The sequence below is a fragment of the Chaetodon auriga genome, chromosome 15 (assembly GCF_051107435.1).
Source record: "Chaetodon auriga isolate fChaAug3 chromosome 15, fChaAug3.hap1, whole genome shotgun sequence".
Taxonomy (NCBI): Eukaryota; Metazoa; Chordata; class Actinopteri; order Chaetodontiformes; family Chaetodontidae; genus Chaetodon; species Chaetodon auriga.
Window position 1 is genome coordinate 467,501 of NC_135088.1, and position 19,145 is coordinate 486,645.

Sequence of the window (19,145 nt, forward strand, 5' to 3'; positions counted from 1 at the left end):
GTTGAACTGCTCGTCTCTCTCTGCAGGCCTGCGGTGTCGACTTCGAGATCAGAGCTTTCTGTGCCAAGTCAATAGAAGAGAAGATTCACAAGAGGTGAGTTCAGGTTTAGGAGCTCTGGTACGGGATCCACAGAGGGTCCAAAACGTGTCCTTTTATTCCCACGTTGGCCATAAACAGCTCCAAATCAGTCAATCACAAGGGTTTCGGATCAGTCAGCACCTCAGCAGACTGTGGATGCGGCTTTTATTTTGTTGACAAAATTAGATATTTGTTCCATTTCCTGAATCTGGCTGAGGTTCGAGGTTCTGTGAGGAGCTGCAGCTGTTAGCGACGGACAGAAAATGAATCCGCTCATATTGTCGTAATTGACAGAAATGCAGAATTGTCTCTGGTTCCAGCTTCTGAATGTGTTGTTTTTCTTAGTCAAACATGACAATGAATTCAGTATCTCAAGGTTTTAGACTGTTTGTCAACAGACAGGTTAATTGGAGACATTGAACGGCCTCTGAGCAGTTTTAAATGTCATTTTTCTCACTTTATTAACAAACTAGGTTTGAGTTCGTTTAGACACCAGGTCGCCTTTACTCGGTTTGTCCACCAGAGAGCGCTGACAGAGTGTCCTGCTCATCGTATTTAGCTTTGTCACAGTGTGGAAAAAAAGTGTGATGGTGGAACAGGTTGAGCTTCAGTATGAAACGTTTGCAGGAACTCGGTGCGTCTGGTCATCAGGAAGGTGCAGTACGCCCCGGAGAAGCCTGGCCCTCAGCCAATGGTGGAGACCACCCGCAGCTTCCTGATGTCCGACAGATCCCTGCACCTGGAGGCCTCTCTGGACAAGGAGGTACACACACACACACACACACACACACACACACACACCTGCCTGCTGTGTCACAAAATCAACCTGATGCCTGGTTTCTCATGTGTTCCTGGAAAATAAAGGTGCATTTACTCAAGTACACCACTGGAGTAAATATATCAGTCATAGGAGACATTTTACTGCAGAGCGAGTACTTTTACTGCTGATGCTTTAACTACAAGAAGCTGATAATACTTGTGTATTTTAACTTAAGTAATATTTTGAATGCAAGACTTTTTGTTGTATGTCTGTAAGGATGCAGTGTAGTTTTATGTCATTGCTCTGTTACTTTTACGTGTGTAGTCTGAGTACTTGGTCCTCACTGGTGTGCGGAACTGAAATACCGCACAACCGGTTTTTTAGCTCTCTGTCTTTGTCTCAGGCAGCTCAGATGAATTCAGATCACGTCTTCTGTTTTAAGCACATCCTCCTTAAAGATGCTCTAGTAACACTCACAAATGTCTCCTTTTCCCATGGTGCATTGTGAGCAGCTGTATTACCACGGAGAGCCCATCAGCGTCAACGTTCACGTCACCAACAACTCCACCAAGACCGTCAAGAGAGTGAAGATCTCCGGTATGTCTGTCCGTCTGTCTCGTATGTTCTCAGCCTAACCTGATGATCAAGTGCGTTTTCATACAGTCTGTTCTGTGTATCCATGTCCGTGCTTTTATTTTGGAAGTAGAGGGAGGGGATAACCCTTCACTTCCTGGTTTAATTGAACAGTTTGTGGTCAGACTGCTTCAAGTGAGAGAAAGTTCAATTTGTGGCCAAGAAACCCTGAATGGAAAACAAATTCTCATTGAAAATGTTGTCTGGGCTGTAACAGAAAATGCTAAATGAACATGTGACTTAAACGTCACTCGTCACGAGCGATGAGGAGCAGTAACCTTCCTCACATTCAATGTCAGATTTCCATCGTTTGAGCTTTGACCGGAGCTCTTTCAGTGACTTCATCCCGTCGTGTCTCTTCTTCTACAGCAGTTTAATCACACCCAGCAGAGAATCAGCTCCACCTGCTGTTCATCTCCATCGACCAATGAGCTCGTATTCACTCAGCAGCAGCAGATGGAAACTAGCTCGCTCGTGTTTCTGCTGCTGGTTTCTGGATGTTTGGTTAACATGTTCGGTAAAAACTTGATGTTTGATAGTCTCTCTCTCTCTCTCTCTCTCTCTCTCTCTCTCTCTCTCTCCCTCTCCCTCCCTCCCTCCCTCCCTCTCTGCAGTGCGTCAGTATGCAGACATCTGCCTGTTCAGTACTGCCCAGTATAAATGTCCAGTGGCCCAGCTGGAGGCAGAGTAAGTCCCAGTATAATGTTTCTGCTCCCAGTAAAAACCTCCTCTGGTACATTTTAGCTTCCACAGGTAAGTCTCCAGTATTTACTAAAGTTAAAGAGAGGATCAGGCCTTTATTTGAGACAGGCCTGGTTTCCAGTCTCTCTGTATTCCTGTATTGGTTGTATTTCACACATTAGCTCGTTTTAAATGGGATTCATCTGTTCAAACCAGACATAACCTGCATTGAAATGGTTTAAACCAGCTCTAAGAAGTTTGTAGGTATTGTAAACAGAAAGAAAATGCTTCGAACCAGAGATGACGTAGATTAAAGTGGAGCGAAACAAGAGACCAGTTTAACCAGTTCAAAGTTCATGTGTGCTGGTTTGAGCCACAGTGATGCTACACCATCACCATCTACAGACAGCTGAGAAACAATTCGCAGTCAGACTGTGGAGCTGTGGCGAGTGGGCGGGATTTACCTGAACAGTTTGATTGACAGCAGCGTGTCATCTGCTCAGTGACCAGGTGTCATCCAGCTCCACCTTCTGTAAGGTGTACACTCTGACCCCGACGCTCGACAAGAACAGAGAGAAGAGAGGACTCGCTCTGGACGGCAAACTCAAACATGAAGACACCAACCTGGCCTCCTCCACCATGTAAGACACACACACACACACACACACACACACACACACACACCCTGGACAGGTGTGTTGGTGCACCCACATGACCACAGCGCTCTGTTGTGTGTTTCAGTGTGAAGGATGTCACCAACAAGGAAGTTCTGGGGATCCTGGTGTCCTACAGAGTCAAAGTCAAGCTGGTGGTCTCTCGTGGAGGGTACAACACACACACACACACACACACACACACACGCACACACACTCTGCTAATCACATGCGACTGAGCTGCACAGACTCTGACGACTCATCTTGACCTCGTGTGCAGCTACATAAAAGTAGCCAATCAAATGAGACTTGGGGCCATGGTAACCCCGCCCATCACATCACGGCACACTTGACTGTTAGCTCACGGCTCGTAGCAGCTCGCAAGAATCGTTCCTCTCTGAGCGGCAACGACCAGTCGATCAATTAATCTGAGGACATTTTGGTACTAAATGATTATTTTGGTCGTTTTTTTAAGGAAAATGATTCCAGCTGTTCACGTGTGAGGATCTGGTGCTTTTCTTCGTCGTTCCTAATCATAGACTGAAAAACTTGGGGAAATGCAATGAAAAATTGTGAAATTATAACAAGAATTTTCACTATTTTCAGTCTTTATTGATGGAACAGTTAACTAATCGAGTAAATGAATCAATAACAGAAATGATTGTTGAAAGAGTTTTTTTATGATGTTAATCTCAGTTTAACTAAACCCTGATCCTGACTGTCAGTGTCTCCATGTTGGTGCAGCTCAGCCTCAGCTTCCTGCTTCCTGCTTCCTGCTTCCTGTTAGCCTGGAAGCGTGTGCTTGTTGCTGTAGCTGCTCCTCACTGTGTTTGCTTCCACTGTAGGTTGTGAACGTGTTGCTTTTCATGTCATCTCCCCTCTGTGTCTTGGCTTTTTGTCTGGCTCTGTCCTCCTCCTCCTCCTCCTCCTCCTCCTCCTCCTCCTGCCCCCCCCCCCATCCCCGCAGGCTGCTTCGAGGCATGTTGGAGAGGTAAATGTGTCTGATCTGAAGCCAACAGCATACATGAAACATAAAAACACAAATCTGCTCCAGTTCAGTTTAAATCAGCCATAAACTGCTTTAAGCTGCTAACAACAGATGGCTTTGAATTGCAGGTAAACTGGATTAAAGTGGGCTGTTAAACCTGAGATAAACCAGTTTGAATTGGTTTTAAATGCCTGATGATGTAAGAGAAAAAGTGCTTTTAAACCAGAGAACCTGGATTATTTTTGATCACATTTCATTCAGTGTTCCTGCTTCCTGACCACGTCCTGTTTTCATTTGCTGTTGACACAAACACGTCCTCCATGTTTACCTGTTTGGCTCTTGATAAATGTCATGTGCATGACATCACAGATCTGTGTGATATCCACTCTCTGTCTGTCACTTTTCAGAGACGTGTCGGTGGAGCTGCCCTTCATCTTAATGCACCCTAAACCTGTGGAGCCGCCCGTGTCCCGCCCACAGTCAGGTGACCTCACAGTGCACAGGAAGTCTGTGACCGTCGTTCAGCTGAAACACACACAGCTTTTTCAGCCTTTACGTAACCCTCTGGCCTCCATCATTCACTGGATTTCCATGGAGACAAGAGGCAGTTTCCATGGAAACAGCGGTGTGACATGCTAATGTGTGTGTGTGTGTGTGTGTTACAGCTGTGCCAGAGATGGACCCCCCCATCGATACCAATTTGATAGAGTTCGACACAAAGTAAGTATCAAGTCTTCTGTCGAGAAGAATTCAGACTTTTTCATCATTTTTTTCACTTCAAGTTCTTTTTTCCTGATTTTCAGGAGTTCAAACTTTCTCCCACCGACAAACATTCGTACTGTTGTTGTAAAATCCAAAACCAGAATCCACTGGGATCTGTTCCCAATCCACTGGGTTTGGTTTCAGATTAGCTGGACTTTAGTGGACAGCAGTGCAGACAGACAGATTTCAGCACTGACACCAGCGGGCGGCTGCGGCTCAGGAGGCAGAGCGGTCAACCACCAATCAGGAGGCCGGTGGTTCGATCCCTGGCCTCGGCAGTCCGCATGCCGAAGTGTCCTTGGGCAAGATACTGAACCCCAAAAACTGCCCCTGTGTGTGAATTCACATGAACGTCCAGTAGTTTGGTTTATGATCAAAACCTGTGCAACTAATGAGAGTCCTACTGGAAAATGTTAGCATGCTAACATGCTAAGCTATGGTGAACATGGTAAACACTATACCTGCTCAGAACTGGCATGTTATCGTGCACGCCTTAGCAGGTTGTTGTTAGCGTTTAGCTCAAAGCGCTCACAGAGCTGCTACTAAGACTGACCAGACACTCGCCTCGGGTCATGTGATGGTCTGTGGGATTATGGGAAATGATGTTCGTTAAAGGCTGCTGAAAACAGAAAAATGAACAATATGAAGATAAAAATAAATAATCTGATATAATCTTATGTGTAATGATGAGAGCGGAGCCATGCGCCGTCCTGCTGAGTCTGGAGGATCTTTACTCTTTTTTTCTGTCCTCTCAGCAGCATCTCCCAGGACGACGACTTCGTGTTCGAGGACTTCGCCCGCCTGCGGCTCAAAGGCGTCGTGGACGACAAGGACGAGGACTGCTAGGAGCTCGCCAACCCCTTCATACGCTCGCTTCGAAACCACCACACACACACACACACACACACACACACACACACACACACACACACACACACACTCTTCACGTTACATTCCCCGGTGGAGGGGATGGATGAGGGCATGTTTGGACGGAGGCCTCGCAGGGGCGTCGGTGGTGTTCTTCCTCTCTTGCTTCAGCCATTCGTCACGCCGCCGCCATTTTTGCCGCCGTCTTCTCCATCTGTCTTCTGTTTCTCTTTTTGCTGAAGGTTGAAAAACGATAAATGTTGAGCAGCTGCAGGACAGATGTTGGCGGTGTGAATCGAACCTCTGCTGTTTCTTTCTGTGTAGTCAGGACGCTCGGGGGTGGGCGATCGATCGATCGGCGGGAAAAGAAAATGAGCGCGTAGGCAGACTCGCGGCGTTCGTCCTCTTTTACTTTGAAATCTTTCTTTGAACGTCGACCGTGTCCGCGGCGACGCTCACCGTGTTTGTACAAACAGAATATATATTTGAAACATAGAAAAAAAGTTCTCTTCTACGAGCAGGTGAGATGTGTGTTGAGTGGCGAGCGCCGTTTTTCTTAAAGTAAATAATGTAGATGCTTTTTACGTCATGGCTGCAAGGGCAGGAGACACACACACACACACACACACACACACACAGTCACAACAGTCTTACACAGGCGACTGAAGTTCGATTTCACCAGCATCCTCTCTCTCCCGCTCGTCGTCCGTTTCCTGAACGTTCGTCGCGTCGTCGCGGTTTGTTTCTAAGAACCTTTCCAGCGTTGACGGAGTCGCTTCCTCTCGTTTGGAAAACTTTCACCTCTCTGAAGTTAAAGAACACATCGGGTTGTTTCGGTGTTCTGCTTCACGTCAGCAGATGAATCCTCCTGTAACGCTCAGCCAACATCGCTCACAGAGCAGGAAGTGGTGCTTTCAGTCGACGTGCAGGACGACGAGTCCACTGTGACATCTGAGAAAGTTCCAGAAAACACTTTGACAAGTTAAACTTCCAACTCTACACGTCATGTAAAGTGTAATATTTCAAGTGAAAAAACAGAAATATTTCTAGAATAAACTTGGTTTTTACCTGTTGGTTCCTGCTTCACAGCAGACTGTAGTGCAGGTTCCTTTTGGTCAGGAGGTCTGAAGCTGCCTCTGACTGATGATCTGTTAGAGACTCTTTGAAAAAGGACGTTTTTTCGGTGTCTTCGTGGTGTTTGACACAGAGGAATAAGCTACATGAAGAATCCAGGACATCAGCGACTTCTTTCTGCAGCAGGTGTGAACGTGGCTGTCAGGTTCTCGAGGTTCTGCTGCCTCTCCGGCTCCGTTAGCTGCGTGTTCTTCAGTCAGGGAAGTTAATCGACCGCCGATAAGCAGAAATGTTTCTTTGTTCCTCACTGAGTTTCACGTCTTTGTCTTCTCTGCGCAGGATCGTTCGCTCATTTTCTTAAAGACACTTCAGGCCCCAGGTTTTGAGCTCCAGCTGTCCAGTGACGTAAACGTTTTTTCCTCACACAGTTATGAAGTAAAGGTGAATACTGAAATATTAAAACTGTTAAAAACAGTCTAAAGAAGCGAGCACAGACTCTGATCACGCTGGAATCGTTTTTTAAACCCGGATCAAACTTTAAGCCTGTTGGATCTCGAGTCACTCGACTTTTTCTGCCTGTCGCTCAGCAGTCTGGTTCTATTCGTGTGGTCTGACCGACCGTGAAGCGGACTCCTCGTCCTTCTCTGAGACATTCAGACCAATCAGAGAGCAGAGAGCGGTCAGCGGGCGTCCGTGACTCGATCCCGCTGGTTTAAACTGTCGTCATCAGCTCGTTAAAGGGAAGCACTGCTGGTCTCTGCTGTCACTCCTCTCTGCTCAGACTTTCATCGACCTGACGACGTGTGACGACGCTCGGTGTTGATTCGTGAAGGGTCGAGCTGTGACGGCTGTAAACTGCGTTGTGCCTTCTGATCAGTTGCCAATAAGATCTCCTTTGTTGCCAGTCCCTCGTTTGTTTTTGAGATTTTTGCGGCTAAAAGCAGAATTTGCAGTGTTGTCAGTGAAAGACTGTGCTGCTGTTTGACTTTGTTACTCAGCGGTCAGCTGAAGGAACCTACTGCAAGTCAACAAGAAGGTCGTGATTACGTCCGGGGGGACAGTCAGTGTTGTTGTCTACCAGCCGTCTGATTTTAGAGGTTAAATGTTTGAAAACGAAGGTCCAGGTCATTTTGTGACGATGACTCGTTTTGCCTGTGAAGTTCACCCCTGGTCCCGGCGCCTCGCGTGCGTCCAGCCCTGACTTCCGCCTGGCAGGCACAGTTGTCACGTGACCTCACTGGGACTATTTTGGTCAGCCCACCAGTGAAGGAGGTCATGAAATGTGTTGGAAAACCCGGAAACGACGAACTAGTCGGACTTGTGTTGCAGGTTTTTTTCTTCTTTTTTTAACTGAGTTCTTGTCAAATTCAGACCTTTTGTCTGTTAAAATTATAATTCAGTTGCCAAGAAGTCGGTTTTTCTTGTCAAGTCGTGTCGCCTTTTTCTTCTTAGAGAAGTTCAATTTTATCTCGTAATAGTCTTTTTGTCTCAAATTACTGTATTGACATTGGTCAAGTTTTAATCTCATTAAATTGTGTCTTTGTTGCGGGTTAAATTTCTTAGATTATCTCTGAAGGACGTTCTGTGTCCTGTAACTCTGCTGCTTTTTGCTGGCTTTAATTGACTTTAACACAGTTCAAATATTCCATCTGAAATCTCAGATGCAGATTTTTCTCCCGTCTTCTGCCACGTGACATAAACCTAAAACTCAAATGTGCCATGAAGACGAGCCCAGCCGATGAAAGAGTCGCTGAGAGACGAGCCACAGAGCAGCGGTGTTTCCCCTCAGAGCCTCCTCTTCCTCTCGTCGGACGTTTGTTTTCCTTAGACTCAGGCGTGATGTGAAGGACTTCAGCAGCTCGGCTTTTATCATCCTCTACTTGATCTTTTCTCTGCTCCCTCTCACGAACATGGCTGAAAGCAGTTCCCGACGTTCGTTCGTCGCCGTCAAATCTCTCCACGAGTTTTTATTTCCCCCAAAAAGCCGCACGTGGCAGCGTTTCCCTCGGCGCTCCGACTGGAGAGCAGCCGTTCGAGCTTTTGGCTTCTTTCGGAGACAAAGAAGAAAGTTGTTCCTCGACGCTCGGCCATTCCTCAGATTGTGTTTTTGACAAGTTTCAAGGTTACACTCAAAGCAACAAACTTTCTAATTTTTTTTAATGAAGACACTGCCCCCCCACCCCCCCACCCCCTTCAGTTATTGAAGATGCGGCCGTCACCCAGAAGGGAAGAAGAAGAAGAAGAAGAAACAGCATGTTTTGAACTTTCTCCTTTTCTTTTCCAGGCAGTGCTGTGAATCGTACGAGCTGTGATTCTGTCCTTACTTTGTCGTGCATATGTGGGGTAACTTTGCTAAGTGTGAAAATATTTTGAAGTGCCACGCCCCGGCCTGTGCGATGCTTACATGATGTCTGTAAAACAGGAAGTGATCTGTGCTGGTGGGACGAACACCACAAAAGATAGAACTATGATTATTATGCTTCTGATTATTATTATTATTATTATTATTATTATTATGGTGACTATTATTATTACTTCTACTGTATCATCATTGCGACCATGATTATTCTCATAATCATTTAAGAGTCTATTGTTTTGCCATGTATTTTTTATGTTGAGATTTTTATTTTAGTTTTCTTTTTATTATTAAAGGCAAAATGAACTAACAGATCCGCTGCTGTCTGGTGCTTCTGCAGGGAATGAATGAATGTTTTACATGTTTTTGGGTTTTTTTGTTTTGTTTTTTTGGCACCAGGTTTGGTGATTTGGTGTTTAAACAGCAGTTAAATGTTTTCATTTCGAAATGCTGTACCTGCTGTCAAATTCATGTTCTTGTTTCTACAGGTTGCATTGAGCTCTCAGGGCCACCGTAGTTCTCACGCTCAAGTCGTGACGGCGACTAAAAGGAAAGACAAATCTTTCCTTCCTCAGCTGGACTTTGATACTTTAACAGTATCTTATAAAGCAGACGTTACTTCTGCTCCACTGCGTTTCAGAGGCAAGTACTGTACTTTGTACTGCAGTACATGTGAGAGCTTTAGTTACTTTACAAAACGTGGAAAGTACAAGTACAGCTGCAGCTGTCTGAGCAACAGTGACATTAATGTTTGAGTAATAATCTAAAACTACTAATTTCAAGGCAAGTATGCTTTTAGTATGAAAGGACTGGAGTACTTCCTGCACCCAACAGTGATGTCATGCTGCCCTGCAGAACTCCTTCATCATCAGAAGCTGGTCTTTTAAGTGCTGACATGCTGAAGTAAAGCGCGCTCATGTTGTCGAGCTCCTGTCCTGATTTTCAAACGAGCAGATTTTTGGCGGGAAATTCCTGAGAAGCTGCTCAAGAACAGACGGCGCTCAGTTTCACTTTGATGCGGTTTATTGGAAATCTGTGGAACATCAGAGCAGGTTTCCTCACACAGTCCAGCGGGAACAGTCAGCACCCAGCTGACTGCTTGTACTGGTGGACTCCAGGTATCTCTGAGGGGAAACTAACACCACCAGTTCTTGATGGTGTGGATCAATTTCTGGTTAGAACAGTCTTTTTTTTTTTTTTTAAGGATTATTAGAAAGGTGATGTCTGTAAAAAGCCGTCTTCTCGCCGTCATAAAGCATCGTAGTCGTCGTCGTCTTCGTGCTTCCTCTTCAGCGACTCTCCGCCCGAGTTCTGTGACACCATGTTCGTGGTGATGAGGATGTTCTTGGAGCCAATCAGAGATGGGTTGATGAGGACGTTGGAGACGGCGGGCGTGGATGGCGTGGCTGTGGGGACGAGAAGAGCAGCGAGGGTTAAACTTCCCAGTTTAGTCTGCGTGTTCACACCAGCCGAAGGACGTGAAGCTCCCAGAGGCTGGCAGCCATTTTGTTCTGGTTCAGAGTTTCTTGTCAAACACTGTAAAGTCTGTCTGTCTCACACGTACACTGAAAGTGACTTCACTACATCATTACTCCCTCTGTGCATACTGGCTGTACTCCACATTGATGGTTTTCTCCAAAGAATATTGCAGTAGTATTTTTATGGCATTTAGTATTTTTATAATCGGTACATGATGTACACGTACATAATTGGTTCTCTGTTGTACATCCTGTATACCTCTTTATCTCGACTGCTCTGTGCCACTGGGTTTGCTCTTTGTCATACTTGCTGGCTGTAACGACTTCATTTCCCCGGTGTGGGATCAATAAAGTCTTATCTTATCTTAGACGTGACATACATGCAGGACTGGTTTCAGAGACTCTGCAAACTGCCTTCAAGCCACATGTGTTTACTCTCCTCTGCGACTTTCAACCCTCAGTATCTGATGTCTTACTTGTTGTTTGTTGATTGCGGTGTGTTCATTATGGATGTTTCCTGTTTTCTCTTGATAAACAACCAGATCAAATAAACACTTAAGTTATAATCCAGAAGATTTTCATTTAAATGTTTGTTAAGTCGCCGTTTATCACTGAATGTGATCACACACTGGTGGTGAAAGTACAGAAAAATACTGTATTAAATTACTGCTGATACAAACGGAACATTTCCTACTGCAGCAGCTTCACATTAAAAGCAGGAGAAACACAAGCTGACTTTTATTCTGAAGTAGCCACAGGAAATGCAATGTCTGTCAGTAAGCTCAAAGCTTCCTGATACTGTTCACCAAAAATGTGAAACTGTCATCACTGTCATCACTTTCTGACAGTGGACCAGTTTGAAATGTTGAAGAAATATTAGGTTCTTACTGGTTTTGGTGGTGGCCGTCTGAGAGGGTGGTGGGATCTGCACGGTGAACCTCTGACCCGTCAGAGACACCGGAGTTCCAACTTTAGTGGTGACGGACTGGACCGACGGGGTTCCTGTGAAGAAATCGCTGGTCAGAACAAACTGGCCCAGTACACACAGACTGGTTCAACTGGGACTGAAAACACAAGCTACGTCTGTTTAGTGTAACTGAAGCAGAAAACACACCAACATATGAAGAGAGACAAGGCAGGTTTACATGAACGAGTGCGTTCTCAAGTACTTCTGACCAGAACCAGGGCTGCAGTGGTGGAGCTACAGATCAAAGAACACCTGTCATTCAAAGTTCCTTTACACCTGCATCACAGGTAAACTGTATACTTCTGCACGTGAACAACTAATGAAAAGTCTCTGAAGGGTGTTCTCAGTCGTGTTTGAAGGACACGAGAGAATCTCTGTGATTGGAGACATAAAGACATGTGACACTGACCCGCTGCAGGTTGAGTATTTTAAGGTTTTACATTAATAATTAAAGTTCCACTTTTCTTCTTGTTCCTTCAGTGTGAGGTTGTTTTTTTCCTCTGAGCTCACCTGAAACCTCAGTTAACACCTGCATGGATCTGCAGGCTTTAGGACATCACTGCTACAGCTGTCGATTGACTTTCTACCAATCAATGTCTTGATTTATCAGTCCGTGTTTTCTTCCCTGTGGAAACCACACGGCCCTGCATTCACTTCTGATCCAATCATGAAGCAAACAGTCGATCAGACATTTGGGTATTTTATCCGTTTAAAACACGTGTGGAAGAAATTTAAAAGATAACTGTAACTCTTACATCAGGTTTGATGTTACTGGCCTCAAAAATACAGTTTTGGTTACACTGTGATGCCTGATGTGACCTGAGGGGCCTACATTTCCCAGAATTCCTTCTGACAAACTACAGTATTGAGCACGGTTGCATTCTCATGTACTGTGTGGGAACAGAGACATGAACTGAGGTGAGGAGGTCAGGATACAGGCTGTAGCCGCAGTGCATTCTGGGTAAGACTAGCCTTTCTAGACACTGTGCGCTTTGAATTCAGGGACTGACGGTGTTTGTCTGTAGCGCCCCCTACAGCCTCGCAGCTGCATCACAAGATGACAGACTCACCGAGGGTCGGCGTGCTCGGTCTGCTGGAGACAGCGCCGACGCTTAGGCGAGGCACAGATATCCTGCCGGCAGACGACGACACCTGGAAGGACAAAACTACACCTCAAAGGCTTGTTTTGGGGACTACAAGGAAAATGAAACGTGGGGAGAAAGTTTTAGCTTTTACCTTTTTCTGCACGGACTTGAGTCTGTAGTTGGGTGCGGTCAGACAGTAGCGGTCTGGAGGAAGTCGGGGACCGGTGTAGGGTTTGATTAGCGGCAGCGGGGTCTGGTTCTTCTGCCTCGCAACCTCCAACAGGAACTAAACACGCAGCACGGCAGGAGATCCAGGTTGAGAAACAAACCACATAAACACAGACGACTGCTGTGGGTGAGCGTGCACAGCATCCGTCTGTGCTGCTGTTTGAACAGAGCGTCTGTTCTTGTTCTTCAACAACAACATTTACAACATAGTTAAGAGTCCTTTTAAGAGCAAGCTGCTCCAGCAGAAACAGACTTTAACAAAGAGACACGGACAGGATTGACATAACACAAGCATGTGACCACTGTAAAGCCTGGTTTAGGCTTCTGCGTCGCGTCAACGCCGTACCTACGCCGTCGACGCAGACCCCTACGCGGACCCTACGCCGTAGCCTGACGCGCACCTCCAAAAAATCGACGCGTAGTGACGTGAACGTCGAGGACTGTGATTGGTCCGTTCAGAACATAATTTTCGGTTCAGTGGCAGCCCTATGGTCGCAGCACAACAACACCGCCATTTTCAAAGTTTCTGTGGTGAGAGCTACAAAAAAAACTGGACCAAGCCGAAGAAAGAATTATCGAGGAGGTACGCAAGTACGACCACCTCTACAACTCCTCTTCGCGGCAGCAAGAGCCCCCCGAAACCATACAAAGACACAGCCGCACTCCCCTAGCGGCTTGGCGGTGAATTGCGGAGCAACACGTTCCCTCGACGCAGAACTACGAATGCTCAGTGACGGCGTAGGGTGTACGCCGTAGGTACGGCGTCGCCGCGACGCCGAAGCCTAAACCAAGCTTTACTCCACGTAACAGCTGAGAGGAGGACAGTAACACGGAGGCTTACGTCTCGGGGTGGCGGCGAGGTGAACGACTGGTCCATGCGACACTGAATGGCCAGTTTGATGTCATCAGCGTCAACATTGGACTTCTTGGCATGTGTGGCGTAGATTTTGGCGTCCTCGATGATGGTTGTCACATATCCTGTAAAGAAAGAGCAGCTGAGTGATGTGATGTTGATGATGACACTTAAAATCCTCACAGACAACAAAGACAAGCATTTGATGAATTATTACAATGAAAAAAGATCAGAAAAACATTCTTAGACCAATTTAAATGTTTATATTCTTTTGCAAGTTATATGTTTTATTTTGCCAGTCTTACTGTGCCTTTAAAACATGTTTGCCGCCTTTGGAAGTTTTCACTATTTTTTGTTTGATTTGCAACCTTGAATTAAACTTTTAAAGCTGCTTTTTTCCACATCGATCAACACAAAAAGACCCTCTAATGTCAGAGTGAAAACACGTCTTTGTATAGAGACATGCAGCACAGACGTGCACCTTGTATGCTTTCACACTGATTTACAGGTGGTCTTAATACAACAAGATAAGCAGCAAAGTCGTAAAAAGGCAGAGAAGAAGAGGACTGCTGGCTAATACACGTGGATCTAAACAAGGCAGCTTTCAAACATTAACAAACACTGTGTTTAGCCTCGTTGGTACGGCTGGGCTCAATCAACCCACCATCTGTAGATCCGCAGAATAATGTGAAAGTCTAAAACTCAGCAGGGAACTACCTCTACGTTTGCAGCCACCCAGTTTTAAGTCCATTTCAGGCTTCTGTACCAGTCAGACGCGACTAACACGAAGCTGATGTGCTCATCACGTAAAAACAGTGCTGTTAACTCACTGTAGGTGAACTCTAACATCTGGTTGATGACTCGGGGCTCGTACTCAGTAATGCCCATGTCTTTCAGGATTTGGATCATCACCTGCAACACACAGTTATGATCCATCAGACAACATGACGACATCAAATACGACGCACTCGCCTCATCAAGCATAAGTCTTCACACATAAAACAACGCCGACAGGGCAAAAAGGTTTAGCTGATGAACTGATCTGAAAATTAATAAGCAGCTGTTTTGACATTCATACATTTTCAACTAGCACTGACAAACACTCAAGTTTCAGTTTGTCAGATGTGAGGATTGATCATTTATATCACTCTACATAGAATATTTGAGGGGTTTGAACAAAACAATGCATTTGACGATTTGATCACGGTCTCTAACAACTGGTGACAGCCACTTTAAACTATTTTATACACTAAACAAATGCATTACTTTAGGAAGTTTTACAGTAAGTTCTTAATTTCATTTTCCTTGGAATAATTAATTGTCCTTTTCTCACTTCATTGTACACCGAATATTTGAGTGTTTCTAACTTTTTTCCGCGAACTGTTGACTTTTCATGGACTAAACATTGAATTAATTAGTTAATTAATACATTAATTGAAGAAACTAATTTTGAAAGAAATCCATAAAGAAAACAGGAGGCTTAACCCATATATGCGTGAGAACTGATGCTGTTTTAAAAGGGGAAGGAGCCCAGGGAGCCTCACAGTGTCCAGATTTTACCGATGTACTGTTGAGCGTCCTCTCTCTGAAGTCTGGTCACGGCGTTTCGGTATCAAACACTCGGACAAAGCCATCTTTCATGACTGTTAATGCTAACAAACTCCAGCGTCACTCAATGTCAGAAATAAATATTGCGAACCGCTGTCAAAACACACAGAAGTCACTCGTGTTTACTCCCCAACAGCACTTTCTACCGGTAACTGGCTAAGCTAACACGCTAGCTGGTCGTGTTGTGAACCGTAATCCGGAGCTAACGTTAGCTGACGAGCTAGCTAACCTTTGTAGGTTCAAAGGAATGTACACAGACTGTTGCATTTAAGCAAAGACACGACCAGGGTGAATTTTAACTGCACCTCAATGACAGTTAAACTGTCAAAACTCTGATTTAATAATGTTACCTGGGCATCTTTAGGGATGGTTTTCGGCGCAGACATTTTGTTTTGTCGTTTACTTCCCAAACCGCTTTTTCTTTCTTCTTCTACTGTTTCAGCTTTCAAAAACAACCGATCGCTATAGAGCGACGCCTGCTGGCCAGGGCGAGAACTATCGCGAGATTATCGGCAGATCCGAGACAACAACAAAAGCTGTCAGATGAATGAAGTGGCGTAAAAATTACAATATATCCCCATGAAATGCAGTGGAGTAGAGGTGGAAAGGGGAGAAAAAAGAAAAGACTCCGGTAAAATTTAAATACCTCAAAATTGAGGTGGCTCAAACTGCACAGTAAAGTACAGTACTTGAGTAAAAGCACTTAGTTACATTTCACCGTGGTTAAACCTCTGTGCATATTTAACTTTCATGGAATAACTATTCCATGGCTCTTTTTTTTTTTTATCAATAACTTTATTCAAGTCATTGAGGGATACAGTGAAACAGCAAGAGGAACAAACACCAACAGAGCAAGGCTTTAACAACAGGAAGGCTGCAGGGGGCGCTAGAGGAAAACATATCAAACTGTGTGCGTGGGCGCTTCTTTCATTCATTCTGCTCTTCGTTTTTGCTTCTCATCTTGTTGTATTTATTTATTAAATCCTCCCTTTAAAAATGTAGGTGTCACTGTGGACCAGGATCTGACTCTGGATCAGCATGTTTGATTTGTGCCTGTTTTCTTTCTGTCTCAAGCAGAGATGGAAAGAACAATTCACACTTTTATGTCACTGTTTATCTCTGCTGTCATTCCCTCTTCATCTTCAGCAAAGCAGCTTATTTATTGTTAAGTTACTTATTTATTTAGTCTGTAGGAATACCAGTTCCTGTACAGCACCATGTAGAAATAATCTGTTCCAATTAAAAGATTTGTACTCTTAAGCTTTAAAATATCTCAGCATGAAAATATACTTAAAGTACCAAAAATACTCATTATGTAGTCTGGCCCATTTCAGAATCAGATATACTATTTTATTCGATTAGAATTAGTGATACTTTTATTTATTATAAATACTGCTGGGTAAGCTGATAAGTTCACCAAAGAATCAATTAAGTTTTGTCTTATTCATTCATTCGTTCGTTCATTCGTTCATTCATTCATTTATTCATTCATTCATTCATTCATTCATCCATCTTCTATACCCGCGTATCCCTTTCGGGGGCTGGAGCCTATCCCAGCTGGCAATGGGCGAGAGGCGGGGTACACCCTGAACCGGTCGCCAGCCGACTGCAGGGCAAGTTTTGTCTTAATCTATTATAATTTATCATATTTTATTTGTTGATGATATTTTGTATTAATAACCTGAATTAGTAAAGTAGCAAATAAATATAGTGAAGTAAAAAGAACAGGGTTTCCCTATGAGTAGAAAAAATAATGGAAAAATTCAAGTAAAGTACAAGTACTTCAAGTACTCCACTCCAGTAATTGAGTAAATGTACCTTGTTGCTGTCCAGCGGTGTGTTCTGTGTGTTCAGAACAGTCTGCGCTGACAGAACAGGTGAGACGTGTCCAACAGTGAAGACAGTGAAGGACACGCTTACAGATTACAGATCAGATTTGCGTGGCGTGAACCGAACATGGCTGCAGGTGGACTTGTTTAACGATGCCGCCTCGCTGCGTCCTCTCCTTCTGCAGTGGTCTAACGGCACCGAGCGGAGAATCAGCTCCGCCTGATGTTTGTCTCCATCAACCGATGAGCTCATCACACAGCAGGGCTGGATGGAAACAAGCACAACATCTTCCTCTGCTTCCTCCTCAGTTTTCTGAAAATTCAGTTCAAATTTGCTCCACATTTGGATGGAAACGTGGTTCACAGTTCGCTCTCATCAGGTCTTGGATGGTCATGAAGGTCTCCTGGTTAAACTGGGCGTGCACAGTGGGATTTTACAGATTTTTCTCTGAAGACGACGTTATTAGAGCACAGAGAGAGAACCAGAACAGCTAATTTATGTCTGGAGAGATAAACAATGAGCTGAGATACTTCAGTACTTCACATTCAGTTTCATTTCAGTTCAGTTTTATGATACTTTATTGATCTATTTCACATCTCAGAGGTAACTATTGCACTTTTTTCTCCATTACATTTGTATGACGGCTTTAGTTACTGGCGACTTTTCAGGTTACAGTTTTTCATACCTGTCCTGTCCTGTACCCACAGATGTGCTGATTTTGGATGTTTGTGATAAACTGAAGGATGAAGTGTTCCTTTATTGGTTCAGAAGATTCACTCACTTCTTAAGGTAAATAAACTCTTCAAAAAGACTCCTGGAACAGCTGTTTTTATTATGAAAAGTTGACTTTCTGGAGATACGAGGCCCTCACAGGACAGTGACACTACAAACATGTGCTGATCTGACAGAATCTGATGCATTGCTGTAGATTAAAGCAGCCAACAGGTTATAAAGGAGTTAAAATGCAGCAAACACGTGAATGCAGCAGGAAGACGAATCCACAAACAGCAGAGACAACAGAAAAACACAGACGGGGAAGCTTTTACTCACAGTGAGTAGTTTTACTTTTAGTACATCTTACTCATAATACTTTGACTGAAGTCAGGTGGTGAATGCAGGACGTTTACTTGCAGTGCAGTATTTTCACAGTATGGTATGAGTACTTTTACATAAGTGAAGGATCTGAATACTCCTTCCACCCGTTCAGGCGTCACACTGACTTTACTCAACTATGAATCCATGAAGGAGACGAAGCTGCTGCTGACCCTCAGGTGACCTCCCTGCTTCCTGTGTGTGTGTGTGTGTGTGTGCGTGTGTGTGTGTGTGTGTGTGTGTGTGTGTGTGTGTGTGTGTGTGTTGTAATTACAGACAGACGAACAGGGAATCTGACAACATTTTTAATTGACTGTTTTTAGTTTTACAAACCTTGTTGTAAATTTAAAGGATTTAACTTGATTTTATTTCTATTAAAGCACGTGTGATGGAGGATCAAAACAGACTGAATTACTGCGATAATAATAATAATAATAATAATAATAATAATAATAATATCAGTGTCATTTTAAGGATCAATCAACAGGGAGTACCAGCATGTAGACAAAGGGATTCATTTTCCGAGAAAATGAACTTTTTAGCTGTTTTAAATAAAAAAGACATTTATTTGCCAAGTATCTCTCAAAGATGGAGGCACGTCAAAGAGTTTTACGCGAGGTGAATAAATGCAATAGAACAACATTTAGAAAGACAATCAATTAAAATAGAATAAATTAGAAAAATAAGTCAATTTTATTCTAGTTTAATTCAATTGAAATAAGACACTGAATATAAAATATAATGATACAAAATATAAACTCAGGCCTTAAGAGTTGATTATTTTCATCTCACAGTCCTTTAAAATCCAAACACTGGAAAAAAAAAAAAAAAAAAGGAAAAGCAGCAGGTAAAAAACAGATTTTAATGTAAAACATATTAGACACAAAAACATTTGACAGAATTTATAAAATATGGTTCTGAAAGCTTAAACTGAACAGAAATAATAAGTTCAACACTTAAATGACTCACCTGAGGCATAAAACAGACACCTTATTGTAAAACATGTGAACTGAACTCTGTTTGACTGGAGTCAAATCTTTAAAGTGACACTGAATTCAATTCATTTAGCGTCTCTCATGTTCAAGTAAAAGCAGCAGTAATATGCTGTATAAATACTCCTTAAAAGACCTGCATTCACAGCTGTACTGTGA

At 43.9% G+C, this 19,145-nt stretch overlaps 2 protein-coding genes across 3 annotated transcripts in view; one reads left to right on the plus strand and one right to left on the minus strand.

The window, feature by feature from the left end:
* Positions 1-9,165, plus strand: part of arrb2a (arrestin, beta 2a) — a 27,656-nt gene extending 18,491 nt beyond the window's left edge. The window contains exons 8-16 of one of the 2 annotated variants that reach the window (XM_076749826.1): positions 27-94; positions 707-842; positions 1,352-1,436; positions 2,087-2,159; positions 2,657-2,794; positions 2,895-2,978; positions 4,202-4,278; positions 4,460-4,514; positions 5,312-9,165. In XM_076749826.1, coding sequence (XP_076605941.1) covers positions 27-94; positions 707-842; positions 1,352-1,436; positions 2,087-2,159; positions 2,657-2,794; positions 2,895-2,978; positions 4,202-4,278; positions 4,460-4,514; positions 5,312-5,402 — 807 coding nt within the window. In that variant the 3' untranslated portion in view covers positions 5,403-9,165. The remainder of the gene's footprint in view (positions 1-26; positions 95-706; positions 843-1,351; positions 1,437-2,086; positions 2,160-2,656; positions 2,795-2,894; positions 2,979-4,201; positions 4,279-4,459; positions 4,515-5,311) is intronic. The other variant, XM_076749828.1, reaches the window with a different exon arrangement.
* Positions 9,166-10,080: 915 nt separating this feature from the next.
* On the minus strand, positions 10,081-15,520 carry taf9 (TAF9 RNA polymerase II, TATA box binding protein (TBP)-associated factor). The gene is made up of 7 exons (XM_076749829.1): positions 15,423-15,520; positions 14,295-14,376; positions 13,453-13,589; positions 12,535-12,669; positions 12,369-12,450; positions 11,220-11,333; positions 10,081-10,259 (listed from the first exon to the last, which is right to left on the minus strand). The coding sequence occupies exons 1-7, from the start codon at positions 15,456-15,458 to the stop codon at positions 10,102-10,104; spliced, it is 744 nt and encodes a 247-aa protein (XP_076605944.1). The 5' UTR covers positions 15,459-15,520; the 3' UTR covers positions 10,081-10,101.
* Positions 15,521-19,145: the final 3,625 nt, after the last annotated feature.